The 20,911-nt window shown below is 39.9% G+C and overlaps 1 protein-coding gene across 1 annotated transcript in view; it reads right to left on the bottom strand.

Annotated features, from left to right (window-relative positions):
• Positions 1 to 20,911, bottom strand: part of WDFY3 (WD repeat and FYVE domain containing 3) — a 151,730-nt gene that overhangs the window by 92,239 nt on the left and 38,580 nt on the right. Inside the window, 2 exon segments of the mRNA XM_054514773.1 lie at positions 2,598 to 2,721; positions 9,271 to 9,481. Coding sequence (XP_054370748.1) covers positions 2,598 to 2,721; positions 9,271 to 9,450 — 304 coding nt within the window. The 5' untranslated portion in view covers positions 9,451 to 9,481.

Genomic DNA, 20,911 nt, shown 5'->3' with positions numbered 1-20,911 from the left:
AAAGAAAAGAACTGAGACTATATTAGAAATAGATGTTTGGACATATATTTTACATAGTACTACCACAACTTTTTGATCAATTCAGACACAAAATTGGACTTCTTTGTGACAAATGTGGCGGCTAAAAATCTCAAGTATATAGAGCTATCTCACCCATGACCCCACCATCTTCTAAACAGACTAGACAGTCCACGGCAAGGGAAACTATTCACTAATCCTCATAAACAGTAACTGCTGTTGTACAGCAAAGACTGAAACCTGCAAGATAATTTAACTCAGATGTAACTGCTTAATTTTTCTTACTATCCCTACCAGAGAAATAAAGCAGTTGAAATGTTGCTGAACACACAACTACAATGGCAATGTTCAGAGACCACTTAAGACAGGGTGCTGGCACAGTTACTACTGAATCACAAAACACTATTCTGAGAAAACTACTACAGTCTGCCAAGAATAACTGAGATATGCCTCCACCATGGCAGGCATTACTCACATAGCTATTAGCATAAATATTCAAAGGCCTGATGAAAATAATTGCCCTGTGTTCCATTATCAGATGGAGTAGGGGAAAAAAAAGAAAAAGCAAAAGGAAAAAACCAACCAAAGAAACAAAAAAACAAGCCACAAAAAAACCCCCAAAACCCCAAACAACCACAACATACTGACAGGCAAGATTTAACCATACCACATTCCTCACTGTAAAATACTGCCAACACATTTATAGAAATCAAGTTCTTGCAAAATTTCTTCCCTGTCATTAACTATCAAAAGTTGACTTGTATGGAAAGCTTGTCTCTAACACAGGCTCAGCTATTTTGTTGACTTACATGGAGCACTTCATACCAACAGGAATTTGCACTTGTACATTACCAGAGACATTTCCTGCATGTTGTTGCTACTGAAGTATTTTACTTTTAAAAACATGTTAGGAGATATAATTTTCTGTCAGCAACTATTAAGACATGTTATACCTTTGTGTTTGAGACACAAGAAGAATGGTAGCTCTAAAAAAATTATGCAAGAATCTTCACAATCCACAGACACAGTATGAGGTCTTTAACATAAAACATATTCTAAAAAGCCAATAATTTCTTTTTTTTTTTTTTTAAATCAGCATCACAGGAAGTGTGTATCTAACCATTTTAACACAGCAGTCTACAAACTGAATTTTAACAGCATGTTAATTGGTTATTTCTGGAGAGAAAACTGCAACTCACTGGTCCCACCGAGAGTCACAATCTAACTGCACAACATGGACCCATCAGGCTTTCCTGAGGTCTAAAAAAGGTTTACTGACCAGAGTAACAGCAATCCTGATAACAGAGGAAAAATGACTGCTTTCTGTTTTAATAGAAGCATTGGTATTCATCACATTAAAGCTTAGAAGAGCACCAAACTGTCCTTTTAGTCATTGTGGTCAAGTTTCCAAGTGGGGTGGAAACCATGAAAAATACCCCAAACCATCACCATCAACAAAAATCTAACTCTGAACTTGTGAGGTTTTAAGAACTGGATTATCTCGGAGCAATAAGCAGAGATATGGCTGAAGTAACACACAAAAATGGTTATTCTCCACAGAATCCAACTGACTAGCAGGCATAACAGATGTTCCCTGGGAAAAAAGGTCAAGCAAACAGCTCCGTTCTGCCAGCACGGCTGTTGGACACTTATTTCCCCCTAATACTCAAAGAAAAGACATTTTGCGCCTGTTTACCCATAGAGAACAGGTTTGGTCTATGATATCTGTTTAGCCATCTGGAATGTTTCACTGCTTCACTGTTAGTCACTCCACTTAAAATGGAAATATATTGTAATTGGCACAGTTTGTGACTCCTGACTTCCTGTGCAATAATTTTCAGAGCCTTTTCCAGTCTTCATTTACCACCAAATCCAAACTGAGAACACAGCACAGATCTTAAAATTATCTAGTAGGCAAAGACTTGATACTTCTTGGAAGCACTCCTCTTCAGAAAAGGAAGACTAAGAGGAAAGCTAATGAAACTGCCCTTCTGGTGCACTGTCCTCAGTTATGCAACTGCCAATACAACATCAGGTTCTGATACATGCAGGGGTCAACAGAACCAAATCTCACCCTGACATTTGATAATCAGAGGAGTCCACTAACAGTTTTCTAGGGCTGGCATTGTTGGTCCGAATGTGGGATTTTCTCTACTTTCACATCTTATTAGCTTCCTGGGCAGCAGCTAATTTAAGATGCATAGTTTTGGAATGTTAACATATCCAAGTGACACAACACACCACCAACAGGCACCTCAGGCAAGAAACAGCAGCTGTTCGCATGCATGTTCTTGGCCTCCTTCTCCTAGTAGGTCATGCAACTCAGTTCACACCTCTCTGTCGCAGCTGTTGAAATTTTGTGGAACTCAGCTTTCTCTGTAATCCAGGGAGGAAACCTCTAACCTCTTCCTCCTCTCTACCTCAGTACAAAGGAACAAAAGGCAACACATTTTCATTGCTAAAAACTCAGTTTCTGAGCCTGCACATTTGCTGTAAATGGCAGCTCTTAGTATTCTGACTGATCTGAAAATCACAATGCACAGACATGGAAAAGGCCACCCTTGTGCCCCATGCAATACCTGTGGACTTATTTGATGCTCTCCGTCGAATTTCAGTCACCATCAATCGTGACACTTGAGTAGTAAACTGCAGGAGGTCAGAAAATTTCTCTGTCATTGTACTTGGAGGAGCATTTCCAAACACCTAAACCAAGAGAAAAATGCATTAAAATAATTCCATTTACAAGGATCACTACCATGTTCCTTTGTGAAGAAGTATTCCTATGGAGATTACAAATTTTTCTTTACATGCTGCAGCATTCATCACTGCACTGGTTTGCACAGTGCATGCTCTAAGATATGTCAGGGTTGGAATTCAGACCTCATTCAGGGAGGTAAAATTTGATGAATGGAGGTGAAAAGAAGGTTGTAAGTTTTCTTGCAAGATGAAAACCCTGCAGAACCCCAAAAGACTGAGATTGCACTTAATGAGGTAAAGAACAGGTACCAGAACAAATTCTCCAACAGGACTTCTGTTTTTAAGATAAACTCCTTTACTATCTACTAAATATAACGACACGTGTAAAGTCTTTTAAAAGGACTAAGAATTAGAACTGCCCTGTTATGTCCTTCCCCAATAAACTGACAATACCACAAAGTCTCCCATGTTGCTGATATCCTGACTTACTCTCCTCTTTTGAGATCCCCCTGAATGCAACAGCAGGCTTTTTTTTTTTATAAATTGTCACTTAATTCTAGTAACTTATTCTTCATGATTAAGCATTTATTTTGTTATGAAATAATGTATTAGATCACATATAACAGGAAAAAATGTGTTAACTCTGTGGTATTACACTAAGCTGTGGAACACAAAGTGGATTAGCTAGTTGCTGCAGTAATTTACTCTTCATTCAAGACTGCACAAAAAATGAAGTCTTTATCCACATTTCCAATGTAAAACTTGCACTAAAATGGTCATTATAAACCCACAATATTCATTAACAAAGCATGCAATCCCAATTATGGTATCATCACTTGTGTTAGTGCTGAAGCAACAGAATAGCCTGCTCAGCACCTGAACAGTCTCTGCTTGTTTAAATTTTTTTCCCCCTTATAGATATTTATGTAACGTTCAGTAATGTTCCTGATGAGCATAAAAGATGACAGCATATTTCTAGCAAAACCTAAGTTCAACAGGTTACACTGGCCTCCCAGAAAGAGGATGTGTTCTACAACAGTTCAGTTGATTTGGACTCAACAGCTGCTTCACCCCGTCTCCTTTCTCTGGGTGACCCCTGTTATCCTATTACAGCTAAACTGCTGACATACTTGGCTGAGGTCATTCTCAAGTCCAGGAGCATCCAGTGAAATCCATTATTACAGCCAGCAAGGATGCATGGTAATTGTGATGCCAGCTAACCTTGGAACCCCTAAGTCACTGAAGAAGACTTAAAAGGCAGAAGGAAAGAATAACCTTTGTCAAAGTTTGACTTTTTACCTCCTTTAGTATCAGCTGCTCCAGCACATCACAAAAAAGCCAAAAATATTTGTCCTGTCTACTTGCATTGCAAAGTCATGATGAAATGGAGCCAGAAATACAACACTGAAATTGAACACTCAGTTTCCTCAAAATAAAAGTAATTTTCACCCAAGGCATAAGTATTTCTCATATTGGAAAGATCAACCACTATTATTAAAGCAAGCAAACGGGAGACCAGACATTACAGGCAGACAACTGTTTTCTGCCCACCAAGAAAAACACCCCTCATTTGAATTACAGACTACACAACACGCCTAGTACCGACAATCCAAGTTTCCCTAAATATTTCACAAGACCTCCTTTTGCAGTTGTCTGCATCAGCTCCCAATTCATCCAAGAGCCCTTAACTTCCACAAAGCTGTAAGAAGGGAAGAGGGCCTTGAGGTTTGCATGCTCACATAACATAAGCAAGATTATCTAGACCAGAATGCACACTAGCATCTTGTCGTCACTAATTGTTTAAAGCTCTTTCACGCAGACCAAGTGAAGAGGAAAAACTATTGGCCCTGTTACCTGTCCTGAGCTTGCTCAGATTCATCAGTAGTTACCAGGAAATGCAGAAAACTCAAAGTTACAGCAAAAGGTTAACTGAGGTCAAGTGGATTTTAATTAGTTGCCCCATAACCAAGTTTGCACTATGTAGCATAGGCATCTCCATTGGATATTTATATACCCTTAGACTAAAAGTGGTAGTAAAAACCAAGAACAGGATGTTACACATTTTAGCAGTAAATCATCTTTTTAATATGGAAAAGCAAGGCTCTTTCAAGATAATGTAACAATGTACCACTTATTCAAAACCAGCCTCTTCATCATGCTATCCACTTTTCTCACATACTGCACAAGCATTACCACCACGTTGGTAGAGCAGTGCTTCCACAAACTCACTGAACTCTGAAAGGAGCCTTTTGAGTACTCTTCCACAGGGCCAATCTTTTCTTAATTACACACCAATTTAGCTTTTCATTACTATGTGATTCATCATTTCATAAGCCTCCCTGAACAATGAAGAAAAAGAAGTGGTCTGTAAACCCACTTGTTACCAGAACTAGCAAGATTTGAGAGATGTTCTATCTATAAACCAAACTTAAGAATGCTTTAGCTCTGCTGAATATACTCATTAATAATACTCAAAAAAATAAAACGGAAATGAGGCTGCATTTCCCACAAAACTTGAGATACCTCTAATAAAAGGAAAAAACTCAATCCTATGGCTAAGCAAGAAAGTCCCAAGAGCTCCTGGCTACCCTGGTTATTTAGCTGGCTGCCAGCTGCTGGCCACTTGGATGCCTCTGGGAAGCAGAGTTACCATCTTCACTCTAGATCTCTGCACTCAGCAAAAATTAATAATGCTTCTCCCAGGACTCCTTACTCCATTTTGTGCACACACACACACAGATCGCAGCCAAACACATGCAGCTCCCACTTCCAACAGCTCACCACTCTGGTATAGGAGACATTCTGGACTACATAAAGGCATAGCACAGAGGTTTTGATCTGAGCTTCACAACAGGAGTTTCTCCTCCTAATAAAAACATCCTAATCTTGTAACAGAAAATGCTTTTATAATATAGCATCATAAACTTTGCTTAAGGCAGTAACAGGAAAAGTACTCTATTACACTTCAAAACCTTTGACAGAATAAAGATAACCATGGAAATTAACTGATGGATGGATTCAGAGTCTGAATTTGAACAAAGCTATTAACTGATCACTTAAACTTCTGCAGCTAAGGATTAAGTTGGAGAAACAAGAAAACTTTTAGAAAGGAACTTCTAATAATGTTTTAGTGTTTCCTGACAGCAAAAGTGCCCCTTCTCAGAGAAATGCTGTGTCAGAATTTTAGAGTGAACCAAGATTTACCATATCTGCCACTGAAAATCTCTTCCAAGACTCTTTAGAAAATGAGATTTTTTTTCCTTGTACTATTTTTTATTCCAATCACAATTTGTCTTGCTGTGACCTGCAGCATTACTGAGCTAGCAGGATTGTTACAAAACAACCTGTACTATCAAGAGTTGACACTCCAGAAGACATAAAACTAGATAAGGTGTGGAAGCCACAGCAGACTCTGTATGTAGACATCAAAAGAAGGTGGCATTAACCAGGAATCTAAAGATGCAAGCTGCAAAAGTAGAAATAGATGGCATCACAACTGCTCAGCCTCTTGAATACAGGAAAAGAAGAATGCCTTTACATGAAGTGAAAGGAAAAAAAATCCCCCTATAACAGAGACAGAATGAGAGCTGACTGATCAGGAAAAACCAGTTTTGTTTGGGTTACACTATCCCAGTTCATCAATGACTGATAATAGTTATCAAGGTCTGCAAGAAAGGAAGTGAAGAGCAGAAACAACACCTGCTTTCCTCAATATGCCAAGTTATGATCCAGATTTTAGAGACTGAAAACTAAAGTGACAACATCTGGCAGGACCCTGTATTTGTGGCACAAAGGACAGCTCCAAGAAGCTCACTAACTCAAAGAAGGTAGAGCTTGAGGACAGCAATATTAAAAATAAACAAGGAAATTGGAGGGGAGAAAAATGAGGAAAGCCAGAAGTAGGACTGAAAAAGAAAATACCTGGCAAACATGTAAGAATGTGCCTTCAGCACCAAGTTCACTTCAGTAAGAAGGGTACAAAAGAGTCTCTAGGACTCAGAGAAAAGAGCCCATAAACAAAACTAGAGAGATTCTGCAAAAGAATAGAGACATGGGGAACCTGGAGAAGGAAAAGCTACTACAAAAAAGAGAAAAACTGAAGAAAAGAGTAGCCAAGACGCATTCATACAAATAGAAATCACAGAAACCAACAATCTGTTCAAGAATATAAATGGTACCTGAGATTACTTTGACAAGAGCTGATTTTCACAAAGTAAAAAGAAAACTTGGGGCTACTGATTTGGTTTCCAGAATGCTTCAGCACATGAGCTGAATGAAGGACAGTTAGAACATATGGTGCAAAGACAGGAAGTAACTTCAACTGGATTTCAGCAGAGTGCAGAGGAGGAGCTGAGAATTAGGACAAAGCCAGCAAGTGGTGTAAAGGGAGGGGGGGGGGGGGGGGATGTGTATTAAGAAAGGAAACAAAAAAGAGAAAATGCAGAAACAATGGAGAAATTAAAACTTGGAATTTTTTTTCACCTTAAAAGTCTAATCAAAGTCTTTCCTTAGACTGCTGTACATGCATTGATACACCAATTTTACTTAAACCCAGTAAAATCACCTCTACCATTTCTATAGATATAATGGCTTATGCCAGTAGTTACCTCAAAAGCTAAGAAAAAATTCTTCTCCACCTGCACATCAGAGTTAATTGCTGAAGAAGCTCAAGTCGGGACATTCTAGCTTCCAGAAGCATCAGCCTCATGTAACCACCAGAGGGAGATTTCTAAGCATACCTGCATCAAAATAACCTTCACGGGCTCAAGGCAAGATTAAGACTCTACTGTGCTAATTTGTAAAAACAAATCAAGAAAGTCCATAACTAAAAGGCATATAATCTAAGAAGATAAATTAAAGAGGAGGCATATGAAATGAGCTTACTTCTCCCAAACTCACACAACAGGTTACCAGTAGAAATAAGACCTAGGGCAAGGGAATGGCATTCAAGTGATCCATCCACTAAAGCACACTACCTAGTAGACTGAAAATCCTAGTAACACTATGTCTTGACTAGGATTAGTTTTTCTACATAGCATTGTTATAGTTTAACCTCAACTGGCAGCTAAGCACCACACCAGCCCATTGCTCTCAGGTGGAATAGGGCAGAGAAACAGCAAGGCAAAAGGTAGAAAACTCATGAGTTGAGATAAATACAGTTTAATAGGGAAAGAAAAAGCCATGCAAGCAAGCAAAGCAAAACAAGGAATTCATTCACTGCTTTCCATGGGCAAGTGTGCCCAGCCTTCTCCAGGACAGCATGGCCCCATCATAGGTAACAGTGACTTGGAAAGACAAATCACTTGAACATCCCCTCCACCTCCCTCTTCTTCTTGCCCCTGCTTTATGCTGAGCCTGACATCGTATGTGGGGGATATCCACTGGGTCAGCTGGGGTCACTGAGTCTCCTCCCAGTTCCATTTGCACTCCCAGCCTCTTCACTGGTGGAGAGGGGTGAGGAGCAGAAAGGCCTTGCCTCTGAGAAAGCACTGCTCAGCAACAACTAAAACATCCCCATAGTGTCGCATTACTTCCAGCATGAATCCAAAACACAGCCCACAGAGCTACTTTAAAGAAAATTAACTCTATCCCAGCAAAACCAGCACAAGCATGCAAGCAGCTCCATGTCTAACACCTTCATAAGCCATACTTTCAACGTAACATCCTTTTAATTTTTTAGTTTTTGGATTATTCCAGATCTGAGCTAGCATATACAAGCACAAATCTATCACCCAAAAAGTAAAGAGTAAGAGCACACAGTGGGGAAAAAACCAGAAAGCTAAATATGTACCTACTGGTCTTTCATGACCCTAAAACTACCATCAAAATCATTATTCACAATAACCTGGTAGGGTAACTGACTGATAGAAGATATCAAGAGGATTTAGTTCCCATTAATTCCAGTGACAGTTGCCATAGTTCTGCTTCAAAACAAGATCTCAGTGCCTAAGTACAAGGGAATAATGAAATATGAATGCCACAGTAAAAGTGGCTCTTATACATTCCCTACAGATTGCTTGTTCAAAATGTCCCTTGTCCGTGAAGGGAGATTCAGACTCAATACATAGAAAATGGCCTATAAGGATGATAAGAACACATGAGAAATAAAAATTGTTCCGCTCATGTAGCCTAGAAAAACCAAGTTGACAGGACATATTATGATTGCTATCTCTAAATAAGCATCAGTACAATAAATGCAAAGAAGGGAGAAGAGCTATTTAGACTCAAGGACAGTGCTGTCACACAAAAAAAAGTGGGTATAAACTTGCTTGCAAAGTTTAGGTTGGAAATCAGATGACTGTAATAGCAGTGAGCACTGCAGAAAAGCTGTCAGTCTACATGCATCTGTGGATTGCACTTGAGAAAAAGTGATAAGAAAAGGAAATCTCCAAAGGTAAGTTCATCCCCTAACACAAAACCATGTGAGGATAAGGAGAAAATTGAAAGGATGCCAATGGGAGAAAACCTGTTGTGCTAGAACCCAAAGGTCTAGGGAATACAAAATATGAGCAAACAATTCAAATAAAGAAAACACTCGCAAATTGCCTGGCTTACCCTGTTGAACACAGGTAACATCATGTAAAGTTTTTCTTCCTGCTCTTTCTGTGTCATGTGCCGTGGAGGATGACAGAGCTCCGTGAAGAGGCGCCGCAGATGCATCAGGCCCAGCGCGTTGTCCTGGGGGCTGCACTCTTCCTGCCGGGGCCGGCCCATGATCCTCTTCACCATATTCATCTTGGCTGACTTCTGGAAGCTCCCTCGTATCCTGTTCAGAAAGGAAAAGGAACTTGCTCAATACAGGAGACTGAGGCATTACTCCACCAAAGCCTTCAAATACGTAGCACCCTCCCTCACAGTAAGTACCACACTGGAGTTAAGAGCATCAGCTAATTTTATATGCCAGGCATTGATTAGGAGAATTTAAAGCCAACAACTTGAAAGAGCAAAACATCCGATATTCTCCAGCAGAAAGCATGGCTGGCCAGGCTTTGAACACTGCAAAATGCTTTGGTACTTTTTATTGGATGAGTTTTACAGCCCTTTGGTACACATCCCACAGCATTTACAACAGTGTTATCTACATAATGCAAAATATTCTCAAATTAATTCTAGAATAAAAACCGTACTTTAAAATCTAATCACACAAGACCTTCCAACTCTCTCAGACATCAGCTTTATCACACAGAGACAAGCACAGATTTTTTCCTGACTTTCCTGTGGCAAAGAGACAAAGCTATCCAATGGAGCTATTGTTCATCTCACCCCTCAGCTACTGGCTCTGCAGAATAACACCTCAGTCTTCAAAACAACACGGACCAAGTCTTCCAGCTGTGCGACTGAAGTCTATCAGGCAGGACCTTGTAGGAGAGGTGTGAGGGCCAGAACAGATAAATCCCTAAACAGATATAACCAATCCCTAGATAGATGTAATCAATCCCTAAACAGATGTAACCACTGCAGCAAAAGGGACTAATCTCACAACCACAGTCATGTTAGGGAAGGAGTAAGTGGAATACATGGAAAACAGTTGCTGCTCCATATATAAAGACCACCAACCATGAAATACTCCACAGAATTGCAATGCCTACATCTCACTGCTTAAATTTAACTGTAAAAATTATTCAAGAGTAGAAAATGCCTTGCAGCAAGAAACTTAAAGAACTTAATTATTTAAATTGTCAAAAAGAGAGGTTACCATGAAGGGTCAATTAATAAAAGGAGAGGTGGTGATTCGAAAGGTGCTGTAATTAGAGTAACAAAGGGAAAGTAGACACTACTGAAGAACTCCAACCCAAAGATTAAGTTATGATGAAAGACTGTAGGCTGGATGCTAAAGCCAGGAAAATAACATCAATAACAAACTGGAGCTATGCTTGTGAAAGTGAAGGCAATTAACTACCAATAAGAAACATTAATAAAAGAAAAATCTTCTCTCTCTAACCCAAGAAAAAGATACCTTTCTGGAACATGTTCATAAAACATATTCATCGAGTATTTTACTAAAACATAGTAAAACATTAGGAACTAAAGCTAATGAACATTTTAGTACCATTATTTTTGTAATTCATGAAATGAGAAGTCATCAAAAAAGCTAATCTAAGTTAAAGCCAGCAACTGTAAGTCCATGCTGGAAATGTTCACTGGCTTTTCACAACTGGGAAAAAATTAGATAGAAATGAGTGTTGTCCTTTAGTATGTCATCCCTAAGAAATAACACCAGTAACACTTCAAATCAGTATTAATCATGCAGCTAAAAACAAAACATAGTTTCTTCCAGAAACCCATAGCTTTTCCAAAACTCCTCAGTTTGAAGATGCTTCTCTTGCTGTAACAGGTAAAATAGCAGAATGCCACATCTGAGCTCAAAGACCCAAATCTTCACTGTCTAAGCAGCAGGAAAAAACTCTGCATCTTCTTTTTAACAAAATCTTTTAAAGTCAATATTTTAAATTTCTTTTTATGATTCACAAAATGCTGAGAACTTACATACCCACCCAAAATTCATATTGTCATCAAATCCATGACGGCTGTGGGCTTTTGCTCATGTGACCAATTTTTCTTTTAAATTCTATTGCTTTATTCAGCCTAAGCACTCACCTACAACAGAAATTTACACTGGTTCAGCCACACACTTGTAATTATAGATCTGACAAGTTTTGTATAGTCAGAGAAGTCCAAAGAAATGTTACACAGTATTTTCCCAGTGTAAAGAAGCCTAGTGGAATGGCATTTCGCAGCTTTGGTCTATTTAACTCCACCGTGGCACTTAACTCCAAGGGATGACAAACAAAGAGAACAATTACAATAGTCCTCACTTCCTCAACACAGTCATGGTCCCTCCTGTCTATTCCCCACCACAAGGAGGGAAGAGGAGGGGAGGGGAGATGATGTCATCCCAATTAATTGCCTTTTTTTTTTTTTTTTTTTCAGAAAAGTAACCAAATTCCAAAGTAGATACTACTCCTGGAATTATTCCAGAGTTGTCTCCTACTGTGTTTCTCTCTTATTAGTGGGCTCCAGGCAATGTAATCTAAAATATATTGTACATAAACACTGAAAGAATTTCTGTGATTTATTTCTGCCTGTCCAAATCCAGTGGTATTTTCTCTGATTATCACAGCACAGATTATCTATGGGAAGAGAGCTGTCAGCTCTGGGACCTCCAGCGTTAGGCCCAAATCTTAGACATGTGAAAGTGCACAGAGAAAGAACAGTGTTGTATTGCTATTTTGTCCTGTACAAATATTTTGACTGATCTTTTCTTTGTTTAGAATTAGGCCCGAAGAAGAGAAAGCAGTATACCTAAACCTTTTACTATAAACAAAAAGTATCTAGAAAAAACCACGTTCCTATTCTAAGTGAAAGCATCTGCACAATCCTCAGTCAGTTGCAACCATCACATGTGACTTGAATTCAGCATTATGACCTGGCAGACCCCTTAATGTCAAAAATGAAAAGATTCCAGTATTTTCAGTAAAACAGCCACTTCACCTGCTCACAACTGCTTGTTTACAGCACATGACAATCGAGCACCCAGCACAGTAATTAAGACAAGCAAACTCAAAAGTTAGGGAATGCCGGTCTTGTAAATGATGGTAGAGCTTGAACTTGGCCTGGCTCTGCACATGCCTTGCAGTAGAGTCTTAAATTGCACACTCAGTTCCTACAGTCCCCAGAGAGCCTCCTGCCCCTCTCAGCAGATGCTTTATGAGCAGCTGGTTGGTATTTTGTTACTTCATGCCTCTGAGCATGATGCTACACCTTGGTTCCTACAACCTGGACTGAAAGGCTGCTCTGCACACCCAGCAGTGCATTTCCTCAGGGATCAGAATGCATCACAACTTCCTTTCACAGATATGCCCCACAGCACAGGCACTGCAACAGCCTCAATATCCACACAATGAACACACATCCTCCCTTATGCTAAAATCGATCATGTCTAATAATATGGTATCTAATTGAAGATGCTTTGGAGAGCAGCTAATCCCTCAATCTTGCAACGCTTGAATCTTTCTGCTTGCTTGCGTTGTGTCCCTGAGAGACCAGCTGATGTCCTTCTCCTCTCAGCTTGTGATCTCAGAGCTAAACACCCAGTACGCTCAGATGCAATTAGAGGACAGCTCCAAAAACCTCAAGAGGAGTTTTGTGGAAGTGGCAAGGACAGAAACCTGTTCTCAGCACAGGAGCCTCTTCCCTGCCTCGTATTCCCTCTTCTGGCACATACATCCCACTGCTGCCCCACATTCTTTACTACATAGCCCTGATGAGTTTCTTCCCCCAGCATGTCCAAGCAGGCACACTCTTCATAGGGAACCCGTAAGTTGGACAACCAGCTGTTGGGTGTTTGGCTTTTTTAAACTGAAGAAGTTATCCTGAAAAAGCAAACCAAGTGAGTGGAAGTTCTATGACGCAGCCCCACTGTGACAGGCATGTAGTTTATCAGGAGGTGTGAAGCATTTCAGCCTATTGTACTCATTTTAGCTACTAGAGCTAAAAATGTGAATTAATGGCAGTTGCAGAGCATCATGTTCTGTACGGACCAAGACTAAAATAAGACACTTGATGAGTAGATTACAAACATGCACAATAAAACTACTGCTCTTGTAGTAAACATTACAGTTTTCTCTTAGTGGTAGAAGCAGAAGAATCTCCATGTGAGGAAAAATGAAGCAAGCATAGCATAAGCATCCTCACTTTAAAAACTGCCCTTTGTTTTTTTCCACAGGCTGTCAGATGGCTGCACATTTCCCCATGAGCATAAGCAAGGCTGACCCATTTGAGCAGCTCTGATATAAAGCCATTCACCAAGGTTCTAAACTTTCCTGGTAAATTTATATGGGAATCTCCAGGATGAACCCAGGAGATTCTCCAGAAGTTTCACAGGAGTTAGTGTAAGAGCTAACTTCTACCCTTCAAAATATTTTAAAGTGTTTTCTATTGTTAGTGGAAGCTGTTGAAAAAACGATCATAAATTACATTACAGAAAACACCAACAACTTACAAAGCTCAAAGACAGACACTACAAGAAAAACACAACACACACACATAATCATTAACACGAGTTAGGGTATGATAATGTACGGGTAATACTATTACAGCTATCAAAACATTTGTGAACAAAAAAAAGTAGACAGACAGAAGCTGCATGAGACACACTCATTTTCACAACAGCTATTATAAATCTGAGCTCTGCATCTAGCTCCAAAAGGATGTTATTTAAATAAGCAGCTAGATAATTAACTGCTAAGTAATTACAGTCACAAGTGCCTGTTTCTCCAGGCACTATATTGTTATTACATCAGCAACTTAGCAGTGAAACAGGAATCAACTTCTCTCTTTGCAGATTATAATGGGACACCAGTACACACCTCCACCCCAACTACCTCAGGAAAATGAAATTTAAGTATTTTTCCTATAATCAATCTCAGAAGTCCATTAGGATCAGTAAATTCCACACCTTCTAGTTCCCTCCCCACTAGGTCTGTTACTTCTTTCCTGAATTTCAGATTCCCTACCCATGCAGTGAGTACTAACATTCTGAAGATGATCATCAATATGCACTATTCAAAAGGCCATTGTCTGGCCTTCAGAAGAAACAATAAAGAGCTGTTACTGGCTAGATACACATCCATTTTTGCTTAGAACTGAGCAGGAATAAAAAATTCTCTTTGTAGACAAAAACATCAGTAGGAGGGGAAGCGAGGAACACAACTACTTCCTCCCATTCCCTTCCCCCCCACCAGTACTGCCACCAAACACAAAACAACTACTCACACACAAAGAAAATCATGCACAAGCAAGCTGTGTTGCTGAAAGGGATGCCATGAGCTTTCCCTGACAGACTGAACTGGCACGCATGCCTTTGGGGAATGTTGCCTGGTAAGAGAGAGCCTGAAGTAAATCTCATATTCTGCCCCAGTAATAAAAGTGCCTATTCCCATACGATGGTTTCCTCTTGTTAAGTATCCAGTCATCTGGCTGAAACGGGAACTATTTCATTAAGAAACCTCCCCAACATGAAAACACCACCAACTCCCACTCCACCTTTTAAGTATTGCTAAGTATCACTAAGGAAGTTAAGGAAGGTGTGCAGGCAAGGATTTGCAAGGTCACACTATTATTTCAAAGTCATGACTTTTGTGTGTATGGTTTGGCTTTTTCCCTCCTTTGCACTGAAAAAACTCAAAATTTCTTGAGCAACCTTATGTTACCACCTAAAAACAGTCTTGGCTTTTTTAGATGAAAAAAGAGCTAATACTGGTCTGTTTCTATAGATTGAAGAGCTGCTTACAGAGGTGTCTCAGTTCACAGGGTAGTATCCAAACCTGAGAACTCAATGCAGCTATTTTTTGCTTTAATACCTCTAAGAAACAAACAAACAAAAAAGCCTTGCTATCCTTACTCAGGACATGTTTTTCCTGTTCTCTGAACTCCACTCAGATGACAGCTAAAGATCAAATTTCTCTGTTATTTGCAATATTAGAAATGCTATTCTTATACTCAATCTGACCTTAATGCCTTGAAATCTCTGCAAAAACAAAAATTCTAATGCTTCAACAAATATGAAGAACTTTAGTAACTGTTTATTGAGAAAGATAACGCTATAAAACATGGACTATCAGTCTTCTTCGATTTCCCACAAATTATTCATGATAATGACACATAATAGCAAGTGCTGATAGAGTAGATTTCCTGTGGTTTGTACCCTCTTGAAGGTTAATGTTTTATATTCAGTGTAAAAGGACAACAATTAAATAACAGTGATACTTTTGACCTATGCTGCTGGGATAGAGGAGAGCTGTCTTGCTAAAGACTAATAATGAACATATTCTTACTTACTAATAACTTAAATGAAAATGACCTTTAGTAATATCAACTTTTTGCACTTCATTTTTTTCAAATAAGAAAATAAAGTACTGCTTTTGACTTCTGCAAATAGCCTATTTTTTTCCTGACTTACTGTGTAAAGCTTGTATCTAGAAGATAACTGTCACTGTGTTTTCTAGTGCTTTAATAACCACATTACCCAAAATTACTTGCACTACTACAACAAATTATTTCCAGGCTACAAACACTTCTGCCATCTCCAAAAAAAAAAAAAAAAAGCCTGTAATCCAAAGTATTAAATCCTACCTACTCTAGCTGAAAATAGTGTGTAGTACTTCTCCAAACCTCAGCTGAAGCAGCATCACTTTTCTTCGTTGCTATCTCCACGCAAGAAAAGCAGAGACAACTTCGATACCAGGAGTACAGTCCCACAATCCAGAATGCCCTTGGGACTGAAGACCCTGCTCCAACATCATTGTTCAGAGCGTCAGAGCGATAGCACAGAACAAGAGACACCTGGCATGAAGGACTACCCATTCACACGTGGAGGCAAAGGATGTGACTGCAATCATTGCCCACAGACATCTGGAGATGGTGTACAAAACTCACACCTTGATGAAACAGAAGGGAACTACAAGTTACTTTTACAGAGAGTAAAGATGAGACAGCGCACAAGGAAGCAAATGTGTGCCACCTTTTCCTGTGAGGAACAAATCTGTCCACACTGCATCTAGAACGTGATTTTTGGCTGGATGATGACAATTCCACTTCCTACATCTTTATTTAGCACTCATTATGATCTGTCATCACCAGGAACCCAATTCTCAGTACTGTTTTTCTTTAAGGAAGCCTTTAACAAGACTTAAGGACTTCCATTTTCTCAGCTCAGTAATAAACTGATAACCAAGCTAAAGAATTGAAAATGCTGAAAAAGCAAACTGCCAGAAAGCTCAAATACAGGCTATTTAAACTGGAGACATGTTGATTTAAGGTGTCTGCCTTTCTACACTTTACATCTTTTTCAATTAAAATGAAAGATGAATTCTTATTTTGTCTCAAACTATCACACACAATCCTGAGAACCAAAAGGTAAATCTGCTGTTGTAAACATTCAAATAGCTAAATCCACTACTTGTTTAAAAGCAGCTTTTGAAAAACATCACGGGAACTGAATGAGTAATTTTCACTTTTCAGAAGCCAAATGGCATGTAATGAATATTGTACCCAGCTAGGAAGAGCAGAAAACCTCATCTTTGAGGTATCTGTAACAGATGGTCCTTCATCTCTTCACAAGACCAAGAAATACCATCCAACAAACCCTAAGGCTACCCGAAATCCATATTTGACTGCCAGGTTCTACACACCTTCATCTCTGAATTTCAATGCAAAGTCTTAAACCACCTCATCTGCATATAAACGCAGATCTGATCTCCAAAAAAACAGTTTAGGTTTGCTAGCCATCAAAGAAGGTGGAAAATTCCATACCTCAAAATTGCTCCATGGTATCTGCTTAGGTTGGAGAAAAAAGACAATATTTACACCAGAAAAAGGTTTTGAATAATTTGTTCATGGCAGAAATATATTGCCATTGCAGGGCTGAGGACCAACCAAACTCTTCATGTGTAAAAGAAACCTTTCTACTTTATGAGATGAGAAATAGTCATTCCAGAAAATAAGTCACTCTTGCATGCTTCATTACCCCTAATCATCAGTTACAGTGAAGTTCAAAGTATAGGGCTCTATGCAGGTATTATGTTAGAAAGGAGACACTGGATTAGCACCTTCAGGTGGTTCATTCATAGACATCCAGGCTCCAAGAAACCATTTGCCCCTGCTTGTGCAATCATACCACTGAGACATTTTCTCCACTCCTCTAACCTGTTCCAGTGTGGTCTCAAAGCTGGCAATCCAGCTCTGAGTGCCGCAAAGTCTGAACTAGCTCTGGACATACAATTCCTCCTCTACTCAAGGAATGCAAAGGACATTTTTTTACCAGAAGAATATGCTAACCAAGGAGACAAAAATATGTGTAATACAAAAATCCTGACAGGCAGAAGCAAAGTCCAACTTAGCTGAAGCAGACACAAAACATGACAAAAATAGAGACATTGCTCACCAACATGTATTTTTGAAACACTTATTTATAGAAAAATGATGCCTAGTAAGTTAACAGGTTTTGGACTGAGGGAACAGAAATTCTGTTCTTCAGTGTAACCAGTATGCATACATTATAAACCCAGCAGATTAGTTTTGGAACCTATAATTTGTCAGATTAATGTTAATCTGGAACTGTGTAACTGGATATTTGAGGTGGGAATGACCCCCATTTCCACCTGCTGGTTGACAAGACAGTAGATAAGCAAACTCATATTATCCTGCAAACCTCAATATTGCTATAAACATCTGGAGCTGAAAAACACATCAAGAAAAAGTAAATACTGAAACATCATTTTCATTTTTAACATATGCTGGCAGAGTTGTAACATCTCAGGAACATTTGCAGCTCAGCAAAATTACCTGAAATGGAGGAATCAATTGAAACATTTTATCGGAAGCTTATGAACCAACTAACCTATGCAGCATCAGAAAAAATACACAGAATACCTCAAAGATAGGTAACAACTTGTTAAAAAACTCAAACTAAAATAGAACAGACTATTTGCTTCCTCAATATCTTTGAGAGCAACTTCTAATTGAATTCTTGACGTGTTCCATGGAAAAATATCTTGAGCATCTGTGAATGCTGGTTTTCTTGTTTTGAGTTGTTTTGTTTTCAAAAGGCCTAAATAAACTGATTTGCTTTAACTGGACAAACAGGATACTAGTTAGAGCCCATTGGACATACAGCAGAACTGAAATTTTAGGTTGAAGTCCCGAAATGCAGGACAATGACTAAACCATGAATTCAGGAGAGAAAATTCTGCTAAGAAGCCCCTAGAAAACAAAAAAGGGGTGAGAGGATGAGAGGGTAGGGGACACGCACAGAAAAACAAACAAAAATGCAAAATAATCTGGCATCTGAGGAGACAAGCGTGTGCTTCGTTGGAATGCAGACATCAACAAATGCAGAGGAATAATAACACTGCTCTGGAGAGTGGCTCTTGCCTTCACAGTAAACAAGCAAAGTAAAAAAGCCTTCCTAGGAAAGTTATTGCATTCGAACCAATAGTGAAACAATGAGCCACCATCAAGAACGGGGAAGAGTGCTTTGGTCTATTCACCTTTCCAAGTAATGGGGAGTGGGAGGGTGCGGTGGGGAAGATGGGGAAGGAAACCAGCGAAACTGGAACAGGAGAGAGCCTGTATATCCTCACAGTAAGGCCATGCAGGAGGCAAAGAAGTACCAAACAGGACATGTTCAGTAATGACAATAGTGACCCTAAGCACGGTTCTCACATTTAGCTAAAAAAGCCACCGAATTTTTTTAACAGGAGCACGGTCCCCATTTGTGGTGGTGGTGGTAGTGGGTTTTCTTCTCAACAGAAATCTAAAGCAAAAACTTCCTGCAGCCATGTAAACCAACCAAAAAGAAAACACTTCTTCTGCCTTTAGGAAATTTGCATATGAAGGAGCAGTAAGTAGAAGTCCATTACCTGTAAAATCTGTCTCCATAGAGCCACCCTTGTTTCTAACAACACAGATAAGAAAAACAACAAAATTATCCTACCAGCACATGTTTGGCTGATGTAATAAAATTCCTCTCTCTGCTACCATCGAAGCAGAAAGATTGTAACAAAACCAGCAGCGTATCTGCATTTAAATCAGCATTAAAGGCTGGGCACAAATGCTTGTTTATTTTTGAAGCAAGAGGAAGTAAGTAAGGGTGAATAATCCCAATGTTTTAAGCTGCATGTTCATAGTATTTCTAAGTGCAAAACAAAATAAAACAGCCCAAGACCTTATAATCAGCAATTCCAGAGATTAATGGAAAAGCAGCAGAAATACATGTTATCTTCTGCCTGAAATTAGGATGCTCCAAAGGCATCCACTGAGCTCCACTGGAATCAAGATCTGCATACCATACAGTACAGAACCAAAGGACCACTTAGGCTTGAAAAGACCCTTAAGATCATCAAGTCCAACCTCTAACCCAGCACTGCCAAGTCCACCACTAAACCATGTGCCCAACTGCCTCATCTGCACATCTTTTAAATATGATGACTGGAGCAGCCCCTTCTCTGGGCAGCCTCGTTCAGTGCTTGATAATCCCTTCTGTGAAGAACTTTTTCTTAATATCCAATCAAAGCCTTCCATGGCACAACTTGAGGATATTTGATGGCTGGGGCCAGTGGGATTCTGGGGTGCATCTGACAGATGGGGGAAGTGATCCTGCCCCTCTACTCAGCCCTGGTGAGGCCACATCTGGAGTGCTGTGTTCAATTCTGAGCTCCTTCAGACAAGAAAGACAAGAAGCTACTGGAGAGGGTACAGAGGAGGGACACAAAGACAATGAGTGATCTGGATCACCTCTCATGTGAGGAGGGACTGTGGAAGCTGGACCTGTATAGTCTGGAGAAGACTGAAGGGCATCTCATTAACGCCCACAAAGATGGGTGCCCAAAGAATGGTACCAGACTCTCTGGCAGTGCTCAGTGACAGGAAGTGGAGCAATGGCCATAAACTAAAACACAAGAAGTTCCACCTCAACATGGAGGAAGAATTTCTTCACACTGAGTGTGGCAGAGCCCTGGAACAGGCTGCCCACAGAGGTTGTGGAGTCTACGTCTCTGATGACATTTCAAATCCACCTGGATGTGCTCCTGTGTCACCTGCTACAAGTGACCCTGCCTTGGTAGGAGGGTTGGACTGGATGACTCCAGAGGTCCTTTCCAGCCCTAATGATTCTGTGATTTCTTCTCATCCTGTTACTTGGCACAGAAGATGGACACCCACTTCACTAGCACTTCCTCTCAGGTAGTTGCAGAGAGCAGTAAGGTCCTCTTCATCCTCTTTTTCCCCAGGCTAAACAATCCCGCTTCCCTCAGCTGCTCCTCATAAGAGGCACCACCAGTGGGAAAACCAGTAAAGATTCCTATGCTTTGTGTAACTAAGCAAGTATTGTAACAATGGGAGAAAAGTACTGCCTTTTCTCCTCATGTTCCCACTCTTCTCCTCCTCCTTGTTGGATGGCAGAAGATCCTCTGGGGATTACAGTCACAAATTGCAGATAAAAGCAATTCAACCTCTCTCAGTCTCATCTTCAGTCTTCCTGAGGATTGCAGGCAGAGCTAGATTAACATCCTGGGCTCCCAGGGTGGTTTTGGATCCAGCTCCACCAGACTGCACATGGAAACACTTCTCAGGAGCCTCACATGGAGCAAAGACAAAAGAGCTGATTGTGGACCTTTCCTTATAGAAAACAGCTCTA

The sequence above is a fragment of the Molothrus ater genome, chromosome 4 (assembly GCF_012460135.2).
Source record: "Molothrus ater isolate BHLD 08-10-18 breed brown headed cowbird chromosome 4, BPBGC_Mater_1.1, whole genome shotgun sequence".
In the NCBI taxonomy this organism is placed as follows: Eukaryota; Metazoa; Chordata; class Aves; order Passeriformes; family Icteridae; genus Molothrus; species Molothrus ater.
The sequence above is the reverse complement of the archived record's forward strand: the minus strand, read 5'-3'. Positions and strand labels throughout refer to the sequence as shown.